Raw genomic sequence first — 14,031 nt, 5'->3', positions numbered from 1 at the left:
ACTGAGCGACTGAGCATGCATGCAAACAAAGCCCATTCATGCTCCACGGATTTACTAGCAATGACTCTTGATACAGAATAAGGAAACACTCCAAGAGGATGTATCTCAGCTTTTCTTGACTGTAGGTCCCTAATTGAGGTCCATGAACCCCTTTAAACTATTAGCAAAATGTGGCATATTGATCTGTATGTACGCATTCTTCTTTTGGAGAGTTTTTATCACATTCTTAAAGAGGTTCTTGAGGTTCAAAAGGCCAAGGAAATATGGTTTAGTTTCTTTCCAACAGCCTCACTAAGCATCCCTGCAACCTCTGGCAAAAAGCTGGTGGTGATGAGCACATAACTTGCATCTTCAATGCTAGGTCCAGAACCCAGCCCTTCCTGTGTATCTAGGACATCACTTAGTCTGCCTGTGCCTCGGTATCCCCATCTGTAAAGCAGGAGTAATCATAGTCCCTCTCTCCTACAAGTTTTCTGAGAATTAATAGAGCTCATACATGCCACACAGAACAGTGTCTGGCGCACAGTCATCTGCAGTTCAGTGCCTGGCATACAATGTGATTGTTGCTCAGTTGCTCAGTCATGTCCGACTCTTCACAACCCCATGGACTGCAGCACATCAGGCTCCCCTGATCTTCACCATCTCTCAGAGTTTGCTCAAACTCCTGTCCATTGAGTCAGTGATGCCATCCAACCATCTCGTCGTCTTTCATCCCCTTCTCCTCATGCCCTCAATCTTTCCCAGCATCAGGGTCTTTTCCAATGAGTTGGCTCTTTGCATCAGGTGGCCAAAGTATGGGAGCTTCAGCTGCAGTATCAGTCCTTCCAATGAATATTCAGGGCTGATTTCCTTTAGGATTGACTGGTTTGATCTTTTTGCAGTCCAAGGGACTCTCAAGAGTCTTCTCCAACACCACAATTTGAAAGCACCAATTCTTCAGTGTTCAGCCTTCTTTATGGTCCAACTCTCACATCGACACATGACTACTGGAAAAACCATAGCTTTGACTACATGGACCTTTGTGGGCAAAGTGATGTCTGTGCTTTGTAATATGCTGGCACACAATAAGTGCTCACAAAAGCCCTGTGGAGGATAAGATGTCTTGTAGGGATGCCCTGTGTTCTTCCCTCTCTGTTCCCTAAATGCTGGGCTTGATTAGGACTGTGAGCACCCACATGTCCTTGGCCCATCACTGCCCATCTTCTTCATTGAGGAGAGCAGACTGAGTCACTATCAGGGAGAAACAGGAATCCTAAAGAAGCTGGAGAGACCCCAGAGCTTGAGGGGCCTGCTAGAAGCACCCTAACTCTCTATGGAACAATTCCACACCAAACATCTGGTCAACCCCCAGTAGGCAGTAGGTGTGAGAGAGCCACATTAACCATGGATATGTGTGCGTGCTTAGGCTTTCAGTCGTATCTGACTCTTTGCGACCCCATGAGCTGTAGCCTGCCAGGCTCCTCTGTCCATGGGGAGTCTCCAGACAAGAATACTGGCCCTCCTCCAGGGGGCCTTCCCAACCTAGAGATCAAACCCAGGTCTCTCACATTGCAGGCAGCTTCTTTACCATCTGAGCCACCAGGAAAGACCAAGAATACTGGAGTGGGTAGCCTATCCCTCTCCAGGGGATCTTTCCGATCCAGGTACCGAACGAGGGTCTTCTGCATTGCAGGCAGATTCTTTACCAGTTGAGCTACCAGGGAAGCCCAGTCATGGATATAATCTGCAGCAAATCCTTTGTTGGGTACTTAACCTATGACACCCTATTCACCCTACGTATCAATGCAGGGAGACAGACACTGTCTCCTTTTATAGGGAAGGTAGCTGGGAATGCGGTGCCAGTGTCCCCCAGCTTAGCTGGAGCACTGAGATTGAACTCTGAAGCTGGAGCCCATTCAGAGGTCCTATGGGGAGGCAGGGGTGCCTGTGTTACCAAAATCCAGCGTCTCCCAAATCCCCACCCCAGCCAGCAGTGCCACTCACATCCTCACTCCCCGATTTCCTGTCCCCTAGCTTCATCAGGGCTGCTCGCAAAGGAACAGCTGAAGAGAACTGGAGGGCTTTCCATCTCTCCCTGCTCTGCTCCCTGTCCTAACAGCAGAAGTAATCTCAGGAAAGGCAAGGAGGGAGCTGGGGAGGAGAGGGACCTTGGCACCCAGCCCCTGGCACTCGCCCATCTCCCCTTTCAGATCCTGTTCCACACGCCCGTGCACCGTCTCCGTGCCAAGCAACCTCGCCAAGGTCTAAAAAGCAATTTTCACATGGCTTGAAGAGTTCTCCTTCCTGGAGCTATTTGCATTTTTGTTATTATTAATTATTGTAATAATTGTCCCTCCTAAGCTGCGTGACCGAGGAAAAGAGCCTGAGCTCTGCCTCAGATCCATTCAAACTAGAATCTCCACACTGCCACATGGTAATTCTATGACCCTGAACAAGCTACTTAACCTCAGTTTCCTCATCAGTGCACGCAGTCATATACCCGTCCTGTGAAGCTGTGAAGCCAATAGCTTACAACGGAAATGTAGGCAGCACTTCCTTATGCCCCTTCCTGTCCCATTCATCAAATCTTAAGATTTCTCCTATTGGGAACTTCAGGCCTATGCAAGGCCAGCAGAGAAGACTGTGGGAAGACAGAGGGGATATTAGGGGACAGAGGCACCTTGAAATGTTTTGGAATCACTCTTGAGTCTTTTTGTCTTGACCAGGAAACTAGCAGAAAAAGACTTTGTCTAGAGTCCAGCCAAGCTATGCTTGGAAAATCAGTCCCCAGTCACTTAACACTGGCTGTCTACTAAGTGCAGGAAAATCTGAGGACCCCAAACTCTAGGCCTCTTTTAGCCTCAGGGATCTCAGGGAACCTATGGGTCACTTGGAAAGCCTCCTCCTTGTGGCAGAGGCCATGGCTATCCAATCAACAAATATTCCTCACTTTCTTCCTAACAGAATCCACACTGGTTCAGGTATCTGATGCAGCTGCCCTGAAGTCAGAGAAAGAAGGCTCCTGTCCCTTGTTGCTGCTGACTGATTGTGTAACCCCAAAAATGTGTACACTGAAACATCACCCCTCAATGTGCTGGTATTTGGAGATGAGGTCTTAGGAAGTAATTCGTGTTGTTTGAGGTTATGAGGGTGGGTCCTTCATGATGGGCTTAGTGCCCTTATAAGAAGAGTTGGCGTTAGCTCTCACTTTCTCTTTCTGCCATGTGAGAACAGTGAGGAGGTGGCCATCTGAAGCCAGGAAGAGAGTCCTTACCAGAATGCGACAACCTGATCTTGGATTTCTATTCTAGAAAACTGTGAGAGACAAATTTCTCTTGTTTAAGCCACCCAGTCTACGGTATTTTGTTATACCAGCCCAAACTGACTAATATACTGGTCTAGGGGTGGACATGAAACCTGGCTCTGGCCACTGAGATAGAAGGGAAAGTCTGCTGAGAAATTCTTGAGAAGGATTGTGCTTTCTAGATTAAAAAAGAACTTTTCAAAGAGAGGTCTTTGGCCCTATGTCTTGCTTCCTGTCTTTGGATGCTGTTATGATGCCTAGAACAGAGGCAATTATTCTGTAACAACGAGGTCCACCTTTTGGATGATGACAAGATAGAAGGGCAGTTGGGTGCTTAGGCAAAGTGAGCAGACAAACCAGAACTGAGAAGACCTTCCTATGGATTCCTTGTGATTTAAGAAAAATAAATGTATTTTGGGTTTGATCCACTATCAGAATTCTTGTTACTTACAGCCAAAGCATTCCTAACTGAACCTGATTCCTCTGTGCCCCAAAGCTTGTTCCACCTATTCCCCTCACCTCCTCTCCACTCTCTCTTTCCAGTGGTAGGTCCTCTCTAGCAATGGCCTTAAGTCTGAGCAGAAAGAACAAGGGGCTGGGAGAGGACAGATGATAAATTGCTACTTTATAGTCTGGATGCCGTGGAAGGCCAGCTGCCATTCTGTGACTCTCTCTGGCCTCTGCTCCCTAGGGATTCCTCTGGGTTTGCTGCTTAGAACCAAAGGCATCACTGGGCAAGAAGGCCTCTTTCATCTCTGGAGATAGAGTACCTACCTCTTGGTTGCATCTACCACAGTTGGAGCGCAGGCGCTACTGCAGTCCTCATCATTGGACACCCTAATCCTCAATGTGAAGAAGCTCTCAAGGTTTTGAAGTCTGAGGAAACTGGATTTGGATCCCTTTTTCTAAAACACACTAACCGTACAGCCTTGGGCTGGTTCCTGAACCTGAGCCCTGATCTTCTAATCAGTGAAAAGGGAAAATACTACTATTTAGTTCACAGGGTGGTTGTAAGGTTACAAAAGGTGCAGTCATTGTGGTAGGCAGAAGAAATTCAAGATGGTCCCCAAGATTCCCACACCTGCTGTACAAGCCTGCACAATCCCTTCCCCTTGAGTGTGAGTGGGAATGTGATAGGATACTCACTCCTGTTACTTTATATTAAGTTGCAGACTCTGGAGAGATTTATCCCACTGGCTTTGAAGAAGCAGGCTGCCATGCTGTGAGAGGCCCACGTGGCTAGGACCTGAGGGTGGCCTATAGGAGCTAAGAGCCCCAGTCTGACAACCAAAAAGTACACAGGACTTTCATCTTATAGCTGCAAAGAATTAAACTCTGCCAACAACCTAAATGAGCTTGGCTTGGACCCCAAGCCTCAGATGAGATCATAGCCCCTGCACACACCTCGATTTCAGCCTGGGGAGACCCAGAGCAGAGAAGCCAGCTGTGCTGTATCTGGGCTGCTGACCCTACAGAAACGTAAGATAATAAATGGCCATTGTTTAAAGCCCTAGGATTGTGGTGATTCGTTACACAGCAATTGAAAACTAATAAAAATCTGAGTTTGGACCAAACTGCTATTTGGGTAGGTTAAAAAGCAATTGAGTATAGGCAATGCATGTGGTTCAGCCTAATACAGATGTTAAGAGCCTAACCTGTAGGAAGCACTCAATAAATCCCACCGTTATTATTCCCCTGGCTCCTCTAAATGGTATCTTGACATATTCAGTGGCTGGATATGTCTCTTTTCCCCAGCACTGGCTCTAACAGCTGCCACACTGCCCCCAGGCCCCCTCCTTCACCAAAACCACCCTCGCCCTGCCTGTCAGAAGACGGCGTTCTGAGCCCATTCACACCCCTTCTGAGAGGCTGAGGGCACCGCTCTGGAGCTAGGCTGCCTCTCGAGCCCCAGGGCAGCAAAATGCCAACCTGAACAGAGAGCAGAAAACAACATCTCTGGGGCAGAGGAAATGGCTGTCACCAGCCCCACGTCTGCTGCAGGGGCGTGGGCAGCCAGCCGCTTGAGAGACCCCAGCAGGGCTAAGCCACCGCCCACCACTGGGCTGTCCCTTCTTTGCCTCCCCTGTGGGTCTCAGGAACCCCACCGTGTAGAACTGTGCATTGCTTCTGCCAGCAAGACCCCTGGGAAGTGCACAGGTTTCTGTTACATAAAAAATGCAAATTGCCCTTTCTAACCAACACGTTGGTCTGGATCCCTCTATCAGAAGAGGCATAGAGAAATAGTGGGGGGCTTGGGAACAGGGCACTGGACAGATGAGGTTTTTATGTTTTTTTTTTTTTGACAGGTAAGGTTTGATTGGGTCTGCAGGGAGATTACTAAGTCAGGAAAGGTCTGAAACAGACCGTCAGAGGAGGGAGAAGCTCGTGGCTCACACTTTCTACGATGTCTGCTGGAATCCGGTTTCACAAACCATTATTCCCAAAACAACTTCTCAGAGTCTCTAAATGCACACCGTATGTCAAATATATGTCAATAAAGCTGGGAGTGGGGGAAATAGAACTTCCTAGAAGGATCAGATCTCCAAGACCCACACAAACCAGCTATAGAGATAGATTTTTATTTATTTTCAGGTGTCAAATAATAGGCACATAAATTACTATTCCTGAATTAATCCATTTAATCCTTCTACTGTGATAAGGATTATTACGCTTCCTTTACAGATGAGGAAACCATGGCCCAAGTTAAGTACTTTATCCAGGATCACGGGGATTGAACCCAGGCAGACAGACTCCACAGACTCATGGTCTTAAACACTGAGCCAGACAACCAGAGCTTTAAAATCTTTGACCCTGAGTTTACCAAAGGAGGAGAAGGGAGCGACGGAGGATGAAATGGTTAGATGGCATCACCGACTTAATGGAAATGAGTTTGAGCAAGCTCCGAGAGATGGTGAAAGACGGGGAAGCCTGGCGTGCTGCAGTCCATGGGGTCACAAAGAGTCGGGCTCGAATGAGCAACTGAACAACAACGTTACCAAAATCGGTAAAAACAGTTATTTGGGAGTAGACAGTAAAGAGCCTGCCTGCAATGCAGGAGAACTGGGTTCAATCCCTGGGTCGGGAAGATCCCCTGGAGAAGAGAATGGCAACCCACTCCAATATTCTTGCCTGGAGAATTCCACGGACAGAGGGGTCTGCTGGGCTACAGTCCATGGGGTCACAAAGAGTTGGACATGACTGAGTGATTAACAAAAACACACATACACAGACTGTAGATTAGCCCAGGAAATACCAACACGAAGAACCAGGGGCTGAAACATGTCCACCCCACAGTGTCATCTGCCTTCAGCAGAGGCTTGGGTGGGCATCCACTGTGGTCCTGTGCTGGGGCTCACATGTGTCCCTGTGCCAAGCAGCTTGGCTCAGCTAGCAGTGTCCTAGGATAGGCATGGTGCGGGGTCAGTTCCTCCCTCAGGGAACAGCAGAGACCTCTGAGGGCGGCAGGGGTGGCAGGGGCCTTCCTAAGAAGCAGAGAGGGAAGGGAACTGGCTCCCAGGACAGTTTCCAGCTCCTTTGAAACACTGGCCCCCTCATCCTGAGATGCCTGCTCTGAAGCCCTCTGGAACTCAGTCCATCAGCACCTTTGCCTGCCCTACTACTCCCTGCCCCTGCCCACTATTCCCTGTCACCTAGAAGCTCAGGGTAGGGGCATCCCATAGCCTCCTCCCCCGGGGCTCAGTCAATGCGGACCATGGAATGCAACAGAAGAGGCCAGGACTTCCAGTAATTGGTGGCCATGGAGTATAGAATATGCTGGAGAAAGCCATTCTGTGCGGCTCTCCCTCCTCCCCCTCCTCCTCCTTTTCCTTTCTTCTCTCTCCCTCTCTCAATCTGTTCTAGAAACTGGATAGTTGGACTTGGTTGAGGCAAAGAGATGGATTGACGATTTCAAGCCCGCCCACATTGTGCTCTTGCCTCCTCTCTGTTCCAGGTGACTCCTCCCTTCATCCCTTCCTACCAGAACCCCATTTTTCCCACCCTCTGGCTTCAGGGAGGGTGGGAGAGCAGGGCCTGGGTCATGCCCTCCCCAGCCTGATATCCTATGAAAGGGAATAAGCACCAGGGTTGATCCCAGAACCACACCCCTCAGGAACTCAACTGCATCCCTGGGTACCACCTAGGCCAAAGGTTTAAGTCTTTGGACACCTCTACTTTCAGAGAGTAAACAGGAGGGGCCAAGTGCTACTGCCTTATAGAATCAGTGTAGCTATTTATTGAGCACCTACTGTATGCGAAGCAAGTGGAAAGCAGCATGCTGGAGGCTTCATGATCCTCTACTCCTGTAAGTTAATTCCTCCAACAGGATTTATTGAGGATCTGCTATGTGCCAGCCACGCTTCCAAGCGCGTGAGCTACCTTGGCAAGTAAGGTTTCTCAATGAATATGGGACCTCCTAGGGCTGCAGGTGGTTTGCACTTGACAAATGGGAGAAATCAAGGCTAAAAGTTTGCCCCAGGTGGTGGAGCAGATTCCATCTTAAGGTGTCTGATCCAAAGCCACGGTGCCCTGTTGCCCTCTGCCTCCTCTCCCTGCCCTGGAAGTAGAGGGTTCGTGAATCTGAATCAGAGTGGGGGCTCCCACTTCCAAAAAGAAAAGAGAGAGAGAAAGAAAGAAAAAACAGTTCCTTTAGGGGAAGGGGAATGACGTCTATACAAACGACATGTCTTCCGAGGTTCTGGGCTCAGCGTGTGAGAGACCCCCTGGGCCAGGCTGAGTGTTCAGGACTCAGTGGACACCTGAGGCAGTGATTTGGGATGGGTGTCCCATGGGTGAGAAGGATGGCCGGAAGTGGGGAGCATGAGGCCAGGCTTTTCAGGATGGGGTCGGGGACATAAACTGGTAGAGAGGAAGACCGGGTGAGATCTGATGGAGAAGGTGCCCTTCAGAGGCTCTGGGGTGAAAAGGACCCCGAGACAGCTCTGACAGGGGCTTGACTGAAGGCTGGGCTGGGAAGGCACGGCAGGCTGTATGCCCGCAGGGGAGGGAAGGGCGGGCTGGGGCAGCTGCGGATGGCTGAGGAAGTGAGACCCGAGCTAACTAACGGGCCATCAGGAATCTCCCAGCGGAGTAATGACAAGATGCAAATGGCCTTGGGAGATGATCCTGACAAAACTGTGTGTGGGACCATGGGGCAGAAACGTGGGCGTTATCACAGGAGCCCCCAGAAGGGCCTTAACACGAGGGGATAGCAATGCTCCACCGCATCAGCTCCCACCCCTACTCCCCTAACCCCCACCCCTGCTCCCTGAAACCTCCCTCTTTCACACCCCTGCCCAGCTCCTCTGGCTCATCTACAGGCATCTCCCCAGGGCCACAACTTGGGAATACAAGATTCGGGGCGGGGGGGGGGGGGGGGGGGCGGTGCCACGAAGGTGGGTTAAACGCCGACCAAAGAGAGGCCTAGAAGAGGATGGGGCAGGCGATTTGGGACAAGTGCACACCCGGGACCCCAGAGACGCTGTTGGTCACTCTGGGCAGGGGAACTGCATCTCCTGCAGAGGTGGGGTCTGCACCGACCAGTGCTCCTCACAGTCCCCGCAAGGCAGTGACCCTAGGCCAGCCGCAGGCTGACTGCACTAGGGGAGACAGACCCCCAGCCCACCTGTGCCCCTCACTGCTTGGGACAGCCTTCCTCTCAGACGGAAGAACCTGGGGGAGACCCAGCTCCGGTGTCCCCCCACCCCGCCAGTGACTCCCAAAGCCTGTGTGACCTGGATGAGGATTTAGGGGTGGGAGCCCACAAAAACGCTCCTCTCCCTCCCCTGCTGGACTCTAAACTTCCACACTTAGTGTCCTAGTCCTTTGGCTTAAGATTTTGTACCCCAGTTATTGTTTTTGTTTTTAATGGTCTCACTTCGAGTTGTTATCAGTCATCCACAGCTCAGCATAAATGAGCCAATCTGATCGTTTCCCAAAGAGTCTGTTTTGCTGTTGGAGGTGAAGAAAGGCTGTAGGATCCTGGGGTCTAGAAGGTGGGGGGAGGGAGGGAGGAGAGGGTGGGGGAGTTGGGGCGAAGGAGCAGGGAGAAGACAGGGAAGGAGGGCGCAGAAGGCAGAGGCTGGGCACGCCTGGGAGGGATGAGGCAAATCCCTCTCTTCTCCATTTGGGGAGGGGACGGTCAGAAATAGACGGCGCGAAGCCCCTGCCGTGTTCGTTCACTACCTCCCTCTCCCCTCTCGGGTTCCCGGATCCCTACCCCCCGTGTCTTCTTATCTCCTCGCAACATCAGCCCGGCGTGCAAACTTTCCCGGATAAGACCCTGAGCCTGGCTTCCCATTCCGCCTTGGCCACCCGTGGCTGGGCATGGGCTCTTGCCCGACAGGCAGAGGGGCGAGCACGCTCTGGAAGGGGGCGCACGGAGGTAGACGCGGCTCCGGCTCCAGGGGCGGGGCGGGGGGACCCGGACAGCGGGCGGCTCACCTGCAGGACACGGTGATCTCCACCTTGGTGGCCGGGATGCTGCCCGCCAAGGAGTCGAACTCGCTCAGCGACGCCATGTCCTCGGGCTGTTCCATAGCCCACCGCGCCCCCCACCCCAAATTAGTCAGTCCCTGCGCGATTCACGCCTCCTCCGGAGCAACGGAAACCCTGGGCTCTCCCCCTAACTCCCGAGCCGGGGCTGGGCGGCAAAGGGAGGAGAGAGGAGAGCGAAGAGGGGGCGTGGGAAGTGAGAGAGGGAAGGGGGCGGAGGGAGCGGGGGCCGAGGAGAGAGGAGGGGGTGCGGGTGACGCCACGAGGAGGCTGGGGACCCAGTGTTGAGGGGCAAAGCGCGCAGGGAGCTGGGGCGCAGCGGGGAGAGGCGGAGGGGCGCGAGGCGAGGGCGCCGGGAGGGACGCGCGGAGTGGTGGAGAGAGCACCAGGAAAGGGGCGGGGAGCTCGGGGTGGGGGCAGAAGGGGTGCAGGAGAGGGAGAGGGGTGTGGGGGGTCGAGTGGAGCTCGGGCTGCGGGGGCGGCGGGACTCAGGCAGCGCGGAGCGAACCCGGAGCGCCGGAGCTGCGGCGCCACTCGCTGGGTCTCCGCGCGGGCGGCGGCGAGGCTGGGGACGCGGCTCCGAGCGCCACCTCCTCGGCTCGGGCTCTGGCTCCGGGGCGCCCGGGCTGCGGGAAAATCAAATCTACCCGAAGCCGCCACCTCCCGCCACCCGGGGCGGGCCGCTTGCTGGGTCCGTGAGCGCCGGAGGGGGCGCCCGCAGGGGCCGGGGCGGGGCCGCGGGCGGGGTCTGCGCGCGAGTGTGTGTGCGAGCGTGTGAATCTGTGTGTGTGTGCGTGTGGCGGGCGTGGGGACGCCCAGATGCTGGGAGCCTGGGGGGGTGACGGCTAGAGATGGTCTCGGCGGTGCGCGTCTTCGTCTGCGCCCGCGCTCCACTTCCCACCTCCCGGAGGGTCTCGGTACCCCGGGAGCCAGAGGGGTGTCTGAACCTAGGAGCATCTGTTTGGGAAGGGTCTCTGCGGAGCGAGGGTGGGGAGGGATCTGTGCACAGAGACAGCATCTCCCCCAGAGGTTTGGGGGTTCTCTGCTGAGGGTGCGCCCCAACGCGGGGGAGGGGGCGGGTCTCAGTGCAGAAACAGATTTTACATCTCCTGGGGAAGCGTGTGGGGACGACCCCAGTGCCCGGAGGGGTCGCCTCAGTGAGGGTCCTTAGGCCTAGGCAGCGTGGGTACATGGACGCTCCCCCATCCGCCTCTGCCCCCGCCGGGCCTGGCCACGCGGAGTCGGCCACCTAAGCCACGCGACAGAGCCCTCCCCATCCCCTGCCCGTCGTGACCACACGGCTTAGCCAGCCCCTGGGTCTAGAAGCTTCCTCCAACCAGGCAGAGGGCGGTCCGAGCTCTCCAGGCTTCTCTGCAACCTGCACCAAGTAGGCGCCTGCTGTGTGCCGGGCTCTGATCGCAGTCAGGGGAGCGAGGAGATTGTCGAGGCCCCTCTCTGGCGGCCTCCCTTCCAGCCTGGCCCATTGCGGCTCCACTCTGCCTGGGTCTAGCCCTCCTGGGTGAGCCCCTGGGTTTGCAGCGCTGTGGCGTCTCTCCAGGGCTTCTCAGGGAGACGCTTCCCCAGGAAATCTCCCGCGGCCCCTCCTCAGCCTGAATCTCAGCTTTACTGAGCTAGAACCTCCTCTTCCCCATCGCCCCGGCATTTGGAGCGGACATGCCTCTCTGCCGGGGAAGGGTCCTGGGGGGATCAGAGCCTGAGACCGGTTCTGGGAAAGCCGCGCCCCCCGGGCCTGGCTTTGGCAGCTGGGCCTTAACCGGCGCTCAAGATTCTGTTTGAAGTCAATTCCCAGAACATCGGATACAGCCAGAGTCAAAGATAAATATAAGAACACGCTCGTCAGCCTGGGTTAAGTGTTTTCTGTTTACCCATGGCTCAGGATCCGCTGGACTAGGCTCTGCGACCTGGGACCCGACAGCAAGAACAAAGAGGGGATGCCCAGGGTGGTGGGGCGCTGTGGGGTCGAAAGTTTCCTTTCTCTGGTTTGGGCTTAAGGCCCTGTCTCCACCAAGAATAAGTTGGGCCTCGTTTCCCAAGGGATGCAAAACTGGGCTTGGAATCTCTGTGTGCCCCACTCCCCGCTTTCCCCCAGGTAGCTGTCCTAGACATGCTCCACACATACTTGTGAGCTGTGTTATCCAGTGGTCCCACCAGTGTTTACAGAATACCCACTCTGTGTCTCATCAGGTGCTAGGTTCCCTTGGAAAGCTTCCTTGGTCACAGTGATAACCACCGTTTTGTTTTCAAAGAGCCTACCCTGGGCCAGACACCATGATTAATTTTTCAAAATACTATTTGTGTACTATAAAATTCCATTTTAAACTATACAATTCAATGGTTTTAATATATTTACAAAGACTGCGCATGATTATAAATTCTCAAAATAAGTATAGGTGTGAGGTATTATTATTTCAGGGGAGCTAAATAACTTTCCCACAGTCACCCAGCTGGGAACTGGCAGAGCGAGAATTTGAACCCAGGCAGTTGAGACCAAAGCCTGACTCTGAACAGAAGTCTTGATTGCCTCTTAGGATGGAGCCAGGTGCTGAAGGGTCTTAAAAGGCATCCATAGGAATTCCCTGGTGGTTTAGCAGCTAAGATTCCATGCTTCCAATGTAGAGGATCCGGGATTCAATCCTTGGTCAGGGAGCTAGATCCCACATGCAACAACTAAAGAGTTTGCACGCTGTAACTAAGACCCAGCGCAGCCAAATGAATAAATACGTATTTTAAAAAGACAGACATCCGTGAAATTAGGTCCAGTTGAGGAGGACAACAGTGGGAGTCACTGCAGCTTGTTGAGCAGGTGAATAGTGAGACTGAAGTTCTATCGCATAACCTTGTAATGTTACAGCATTGGGCATAGCAGCCCCTGTGTCTCTTCCTAGAAAGATTCTGGAATTTGTCTGTTTCTCTCCATTCCCTCTTTTTTTTCTTTTCTGTTTTTATTCACTGATTTATTTCTTTTTAAGATACTTTAAAAAATTGGAATATAATTGCTTTACAATGTTGTGTTAGTTTCTGCAGCGCATGTGTGCGTGCTCAGTCATGTCTGACTCTTTGCGACCCTATGGAATGTGGCCCACCAGGCTTCGCTGTCCATGGGATTCTCCAGGCAAGAATACTGGAGTGGGTTGTCATGCCCTCCTCCAGGGGATCTTCCTGACCCAGGGATCGAACCCGTGTCTCTTCATCTTATGCATTGTAGGCAGATTCTTTGCCACTGAGCCACCCAGGAAGCCCTAGTTTCTGCTGTACATCGAAATGAATAATTTTTATGTGTACATATATCCCCGCCTTGGGCCTCCCTCCCACCCCACCACCCTTATCCCATCCCTCTAGGTCATCACAAGAGTGCTGAGCCGAGCTCTCTGTGCTATACAGCAGCTTCCCACCAGCTATCTCTTTTATCCATCGTAGTGTATATATATCAATCCCAACCTCCCTCCCTTCCCCCACTGTGTCCACATGAATGTTCTCTGCATCTGTGTCTCTATTCCTGCCTTGCAAATAGTTTCATCTGTACCATTTTTCTAGATTCCACATATATGCATAATATATGGTGTTTATTTTTCTTTTGCTCTCTCTTAGTTATTGCATTTCCATCGTGGCTCTTTGGGGAAAAAAAATTATATTGGGCAACTTCTTTGTGCCAGGTGCTGTCTCAGGCTCAGAGGATAAAAAGGTGATGAAAAGGACGTAGTATCTGTCCCCAAAGAGTTCCCAGGCCAGTGGGGACCCCAAGACATGCAGAAAATAAATGACGGCGCAGCGAGAGCAGTGCTGATGAGGTAGACATACAGGGCCAGGGCCGCAGAGAGGAGTGATCAATAGTTCCTCCCCAGGAGTGGGTGCAAGGGAGGCTCAGAAGAAACTGCAAAGAGCTGATACTGAGATGGACGTTGAAGATGATGTCTGTTTGCTTCCCTCAGAAGTGGACCTTGAGAGAAAGCTTTAAATGTGAGTAGTTTATTTGGGAGATGAAGGAAATGCCATGTGGGGAGTGTGGAGGTGAGGCGGGGCAGGCAGCCAATAGGGGTGGTTTATCAAGCCGGTTATCCCTGCGGGCAACTAGGCTCATTCCCACCGAGGCGCTCTGGGAGACCACGCAGCACACACCTCACACTCAGCCCACCAGAGGGGTGAGGGAGCAGGGTGGGTGTGTGGACACACGAACTTTCATCAGTCACAGGCTCAGTGGCTGAGTGCCGCCTCTGGAGCCTGCTCATTTCCTGGCA

At 52.8% G+C, this 14,031-nt stretch overlaps 1 protein-coding gene across 1 annotated transcript in view; it reads right to left on the bottom strand.

Moving 5' to 3' along the window:
* Positions 1–9,819, bottom strand: part of CPNE5 (copine 5) — a 99,570-nt gene extending 89,751 nt beyond the window's left edge. The window contains exon 1 of the mRNA XM_052648476.1: positions 9,725–9,819. Coding sequence (XP_052504436.1) covers positions 9,725–9,819 — 95 coding nt within the window. The remainder of the gene's footprint in view (positions 1–9,724) is intronic.
* Between the last annotated feature and the right edge of the window lie 4,212 nt (positions 9,820–14,031).

The sequence above is a fragment of the Budorcas taxicolor genome, chromosome 11 (assembly GCF_023091745.1).
Source record: "Budorcas taxicolor isolate Tak-1 chromosome 11, Takin1.1, whole genome shotgun sequence".
Taxonomy (NCBI): Eukaryota; Metazoa; Chordata; class Mammalia; order Artiodactyla; family Bovidae; genus Budorcas; species Budorcas taxicolor.
Note: the sequence above shows the minus strand (reverse complement) of the source record. Positions and strands in the feature narration are given on the sequence as shown.